This window comes from Diachasma alloeum, unplaced genomic scaffold, assembly GCF_001412515.2.
Source record: "Diachasma alloeum isolate Michigan unplaced genomic scaffold, Dall2.0 Dall_scaffold_00201, whole genome shotgun sequence".
NCBI classification, from domain to species: Eukaryota; Metazoa; Arthropoda; class Insecta; order Hymenoptera; family Braconidae; genus Diachasma; species Diachasma alloeum.
In genome coordinates this window covers 1591949-1598041 of record NW_021680366.1, presented here as the reverse complement: position 1 = coordinate 1598041, position 6093 = coordinate 1591949, and the positions used below count along the sequence as shown (strand labels likewise).

General features: G+C 34.8%; 1 protein-coding gene across 1 annotated transcript; it reads left to right on the top strand.

Moving 5' to 3' along the window:
• The first annotated feature begins 223 nt into the window (after window positions 1-223).
• On the top strand, window positions 224-5840 carry LOC107035839. The gene is made up of 3 exons (XM_015253438.1): window positions 224-494; window positions 3873-4121; window positions 4571-5840. The coding sequence occupies exons 1-3, from the start codon at window positions 431-433 to the stop codon at window positions 4813-4815; spliced, it is 558 nt and encodes a 185-aa protein (XP_015108924.1). The 5' UTR covers window positions 224-430; the 3' UTR covers window positions 4816-5840.
• The last annotated feature ends 253 nt before the right edge of the window (window positions 5841-6093 follow it).

Here is a 6093-nt window from a genome sequence, read left to right as displayed (position 1 = left end):
CTCTCGTCCACTCACCACGAATCGGAATAAAAGTTCAGGGGGCGGTGAAAGGTGGTCGAGGGGCAGGAGGAGTGAGAGGTAAGAATCGAAAGGGCAGGCGGATGGTCGGCGATAACAGAGGGGGTGACGAAGTGGTGGGGAAGTAAGATGTAAAGAGCGGGAGAAATATTGCGCGTGGTGCGCGTCTACTAACGTTATACGTAGTCGCGTGGGAACCGGGTGGGATCGTGAAAACTCGTATAGGGTTGCATTTGCTACGTTCCGACACTCATGCCTCATCCGTTGTGTACACCGCACGTATTCAAGTGATTTTTTAAGGACACTTATTCTAAATAAATAATTGAAAAATTTAACGGTTTTTTGAGGTGGAGAAACTCTCAGTGATCTACTAATTTTCGTGAATTTCTGAAATTTGTGGTGAAGATTTACAATGATTTCAAGAGGACAATTCTTTTCCTGCTGCGGAGTTTTACTTGTACTCGTTATCAACTCAGGTAATTAAATTTTAATTAATTAAGAATATTGAAAAATTTTTAGGTTTTGAAAAGTGTTTTTAAATTTTTATTACACAAAAGAACATTTTTAATTATTTTTTTATTGCATAAAATCAGTTTGATTTTTATATATTTTTATATTTTCAGAAAAATGTAGAATCAGTTCGGTTACTGAATTTATTCCGCTGTACAGTGTTGAAATTTTATAAAATTTTACCTTCAACTTTGCTCGTGCCGTTAACCAAAAATACAGACATACAATAGGTGAAACCCCAACAACATCTGTTATCCGTGTGTCTCCTGACGTACCTTGAGGCGTCCCTTGTATGGATTATTATCATTATCGATTATTTTCGAGGGACAAGCCTACCCTAGCGTGGCGGGGCCATTAGAGGGGGTGAATATGTGGCATTTTTGTTTTTTAACGATGTTTAATTACAGGATGGGGGCAGCTGAAGTCATTTGGGGTCAATAATGTTTCGAGGGGGGAGAAAACAAGAACAGTAGGATGCATATACAGAAGTTAGGGAGTGCCGCAATTTTCATTTTTTTCCGCAAAATTCTATTATTCATTTTTCTTTGGCCTTTATTGTTGAGTTTGCGTCGGGGAACTTTAAATTATTTCAGTAATGCATTTAGGATTAATTGAGTTTCTTCCAGTTTGGCGAAAAAATATGATAATTATAGTTGTAAATTCATTGATTACCAATTTTTTCTTTCAACATACGATCAATTGGGCGGAAATTGGGCTTAAGGATATCCAAGTACTTTGGCTATTTTTTCTTCGAATGCGTTTCTACTTTTGTAGTCGAATACCAGGGCTTTTATCTGTCTGAATTTGAATCTCGATATTAAACCATTAGAAATCATTTAAAAAATCTGGAGAAAGAATAAAAAACCTACTTTTGGGAGAAGATTGATGAAGTAATTTAAAAATTGCAATTTGTTAAAATTACGAGAATTTCCTATGAATAATTTATAAACAACCATTTTTCCACCGTAAAAATCATTCGTTTGGAATTGTAATAAATTTATTCATATAAGATTGCCGAGAGTTTAAACAATTCCAATCATTTATTTATAAACAGCGATTTAAAAAAAAATTTAATTCTGTAGAAAATGTAATTTGAATGACGCTGAATATTCATGATTTTTTTTCAAATTTTTCACACGCAATTCATTTTATAAATTTGATGATTGAAAATGGTCGAATCTATAGTGTGATTTGCACGAAACTGTAAAAGATACTTGGATATCCTTAAGACATCGTATAAAAAAAAATCTGTATTGTTTCCAATACGAACCATTTGTATTCGCAACATTTGTTAGTATGGCGACACTTGTAAGGCTTTAGATGAATAGTCTCGTTAGCACGCATATGAAAAATGGGGGAATTTAATACCCCAGAATATTCATTGCGAAAAAAAATAGTGAAATGTTCGATGAGGCATTAATTTTCATGAGGAATGAAAGGCGTGGCTGATTGAGATAATCAACGGTTAATTCTCTGTATACCACTTGAGTGGCCAATGAGGGATTAAGGGGTGTGGGGGTGGGGGCGTTCTTTATGCCCTCGCGTACGGTATTTTCATTTTTTTTCAACCCTCTTCACTCTCCCGCGACTTCTCCACTCTTTCTCCGGGGGTTGTTCGTATAATAACGATATATATTCATGATCACAATCTAGTAATGAAATAGTGTACACTGGAGAAACACGCACCCATGGAAAATTACGATGATAAAAGTGGGAATATATGGGTGTGGCTTTTCACGGATTTCAGTAGAGTGATTTTTATTTGCGATAAAAGTTATTTCAATTTTTTTTTCGCTGGGAATTGTCTATTTTCATTCGGGTGTCAGTGAATGTTTTCATAGTTCAATAATTCAATGTAGGAATTTTCTCATTAATTTTTTACCACAATTGTGAAACACAAAAAACTCGATTCAAGTATATTATTATTGATTCGAGCATATAATATTCTTAATTCAAGTATATTTTATACTCGAATGGGGGATGAGTGTTTCAATTCGAGGATGATTATTTCGTATCATCCCGGGTTGTACCAAGCGCTCTCAAGTGTAATATAAGGGTCAGGCACTAAGTGTGAAAATATAAGGGTCAAAATGTGGAGGTTAAAAAATGAGGGTTGGAATATTAGAGTCAAAACGGAGGGCCTGAATGTAAAGGTGAAGGAATGAGGGTCAGAATGTTAGGGTTAAAAAAAGAGGGTTAGAATATTAGGATCAAAAAATTAGGGTCAGAATATAAAAGTGAAAAAAGTGGGTACCAGGCAATGAGGGTCATATAAGGGCTAAAAACGGTGATCAAGCATAACATATGACTTATATTTAGACCCTCATTGCCTGACACTCACTTTGTTTACTTTTATATTCTGACCCTCATCTTTTAACCTCCACTTTTTGACCCTTATATTCTGACACTCAGTGCCTGACCCTTATATTACACTTAAGAGGGCTTGGTACAATCCGGTCTGATACGAAAAAATCATCTTCGAATTGAAATACCCATCCCTCCATTGAGTATAAAATATACTTGATTCAAGTATGTATTTTTTTCCGTGTATGCACTTCCAAGAATTTCATTTTATTATTTTATTTTATTTTATAATTATTTTTCTTCAGTTCAGAGTTTTGATATGCTTGTCAGTTAATTTTTATACGGAGAGAAATTCTCTAGGGGCACAAAGTGGCGGCCAGGGAAATATACTGGAAATTTCATTGAGTAGCACCTGAATTTTTCCCGTTTTTATATGAAATTTTCACAGAAATCCCCGGAAATATCATCAGAAATTGCTTGAAACTTTATCTCAACAGCACTATTTTTTTTCTCAAGAATTTTCCTCCGTGTATGAATTCCAGTGAGGCTGGGATAAATATTATCTAGATATTTACTTTATTCTGACGGAATTCATTACAAGTTCGATGCGAAAATTGCAAATTGGCTGTTGCTCTCCGTATTATTTTTTACTTGTTATTATTGCAACGTTCCATGTGAAATTTCATTGAAATGCAAGGGATGAATTTATAATACGCTGCATATTTATTCTTCGCAGAATTTTCTTCTCCCTGCATAATTCCCACTCAAATCTCGAGATCAAAAATTCATTCTATTGAAAAAGAAAATAGTAAATTGCATAAAACATGAGACTGAAAAAAATAGAAATGAGAGCGCCGGAAGATCGTTGGCGTGTTTCGTTATGATTCTGAATGTAAACGGGAATAAAATTCACCGGAGGAAACGCAATGTCGATCGCGGATATAAAGCCTCGAGGGGAATGAGGGGACTTTGTTCTGACGCGAAGGCTTCACAATTCCTCATTTCTGCATATCCCGCTCCATTCTGTTTTGATTCTCTAGGGGAAGCCTTAGAATGTTACCAGTGTCTATCACGTGCGCTTGCCGATGACCAGTGCAAGGGCGACTTCATAACGCAAAAGGGAAACCAGGATGTGGTGAACTGTTCGCAATCGAAGATGAATGATTGGCATCATAAGATGAATAATGACAGAGACCTGCGGTACTTGGCTTCTGTCTTTGAGGTGGCTCAGAGTCACTATCCCTCGCCAGAACTGGAGGAGTTCTCCTGCATCAAGCTTAAACTGAAAGGTACGATATTTGGGTTTACTTTATTGTTGAATTCATTTCGTTAAAAAAAGTAAAGGATAATTACGAAGCTGAAGAAGATGAGAAAATTCACAAAAAAGCACTGACAATGAGAAAAAAAAGATTTTTAGGATAGGAAAAATAGTTGTCAAGGCGTTAGAGAAAATTTCAAATTTCACTGAAAATTCAATGGAATTCACCAAATTACTTGAATTTTCAAGTAGAACATGAATATTTAATCGTAAATTCAAGAAAATTATGCATCTGAATCTTCTTGATTTCTATCAATTTTCAGAGGATAATTGAACTGAAATTTAGAGTTTCCATGTAGTTTTCCTCAAATTGCGAATTTTAAATTACGAAATTCCTTGAAATTTCCGTGAAAATGTCACCTGACCATAATTTCCGAGAAGAAATTTGTAAACAAAACTTACTCATTTGCAAAATAATAGTCAACAACGAATGGACAACCATGAGAACCTGCCAGTCAAAGCAAACAGTAGTCCTCGATCCCTGCAAAAAAGTTGAGCAGGGCGCAATGAATCACCCGGAAAAAGCAATAACTGTCGAATACTGTGGACTGTGCACCAAGGACAAGTGCAACGGCACAGGAATTAACTCAGCCACTTATCTCGCCACCTTTCTGTCTCTCGTGGTGACACTCGGTCTCATGGGTTATCTCCATCGAGCTGTTTAACCTCCTCCACAGTCACAAATTGAGGAAAATGTGAGAATATGAGGGAGAGCCTTGAACAAATATATTATATATATATAAGGAGAAATGAGCGCTATCTGCCCACTCGTTGACATCACACATCACAGCTTCATACCTATTAATTATCTCATGATTTTTTTTCAATTAACGACACAAGAAATGAGATTAGTGAACTAGAGAAGAGAAGTGACAGTTCATTTTTGAGAGTAAAAATTATATTTCCACATTGAGATTCAGTAACTTTTTTATTCTGTCTGTGAGAATATTTACTCAATAATTATTCGATTCCTTCGTCAGAAATAAATAATGATACATAATCCTGCGAAGCAACAATCCAATGTGTTTAACGAAATAAATTTGAAAAATTTGTAATGAAGAAAAATAAGAAAATAGTTTTCAGTGATTCGAACACATTCAGCAACGCTCTTTCTTTGATTATCAGCATTGGGGCTTAATTAATGATAAGTAATTATTTCTAAATGATTTGAAATTGAACCAAATACTTGTAACTCATGATTTTTGTATTCAAGTGTGCGTGGAACAGAAGATAGGATTTATAATTTTTTTATTGTAATCACATAAGGATTATTTTCATAGCACATTCAACATTTTTTTAATGATAAAGTGAGACGATTTTTAATTGCATGGAGGAGTAGCGGGAATTCATGAGTTTCACCTAGTGGCCTGAAGAATTATTGTCTTTCATTTAATTAAGAACACGACATCATTATGAATGAATTGCGTGCCTCGATGATGCCTAGACCGCCTAAAGTAACTCCATTATAATGTATAAATTATCTGTAAACACTTGCAACCATAAAAAGGTGAAAATAATCAGATAAAGCACTGATAACGAGGTCAACGATTTATGATTTGAAGAATGGAGGGGATGTTCAAAATAATGTATTTCAGGAGCTTTCAAATACATGAGAAAACAAAATTATACTGGAATATGTACCAAGACCACTTTACCGGCAATAAAATTGATTAATCTGATCGTAACATAATCTCGAATTATATGTTTGATATGTTCCCTTTTTCATGCAATGTCATTTGACATTTTCAATCATTAAGTTTTGTGGTCGAAATGTGAGAAAACGTCCACATTTCATACTGCAATCCACTTTTTTTTCCAACGTTCACAAAATTCTAAACAGAATCTTCATTTTTTGACTACAGAATAGATAATGGCAAATTTATTACGAATTTTTAGGTGAAGTTTTTGTAGTATTGAGTTTTCGCAGTATTTATTTGAATCAA

What these genes read in the sequence shown, in the direction of transcription:
- LOC107035839 (XM_015253438.1), top strand. Translation starts at nt 431, where the DNA reads ATGATTTCAAGAGGACAATTCTTTTCCTGCTGCGGAGTTTTACTTGTA. An exon ending in TGTACTCGTTATCAACTCAG is followed by an intron (nt 495 to 3,872) that starts GTAATTAAATTT and finishes TTGATTCTCTAG; the next exon opens with GGGAAGCCTTAGAATGTTAC. An exon ending in CATCAAGCTTAAACTGAAAG is followed by an intron (nt 4,122 to 4,570) that starts GTACGATATTTG and finishes GCAAAATAATAG; the next exon opens with TCAACAACGAATGGACAACC.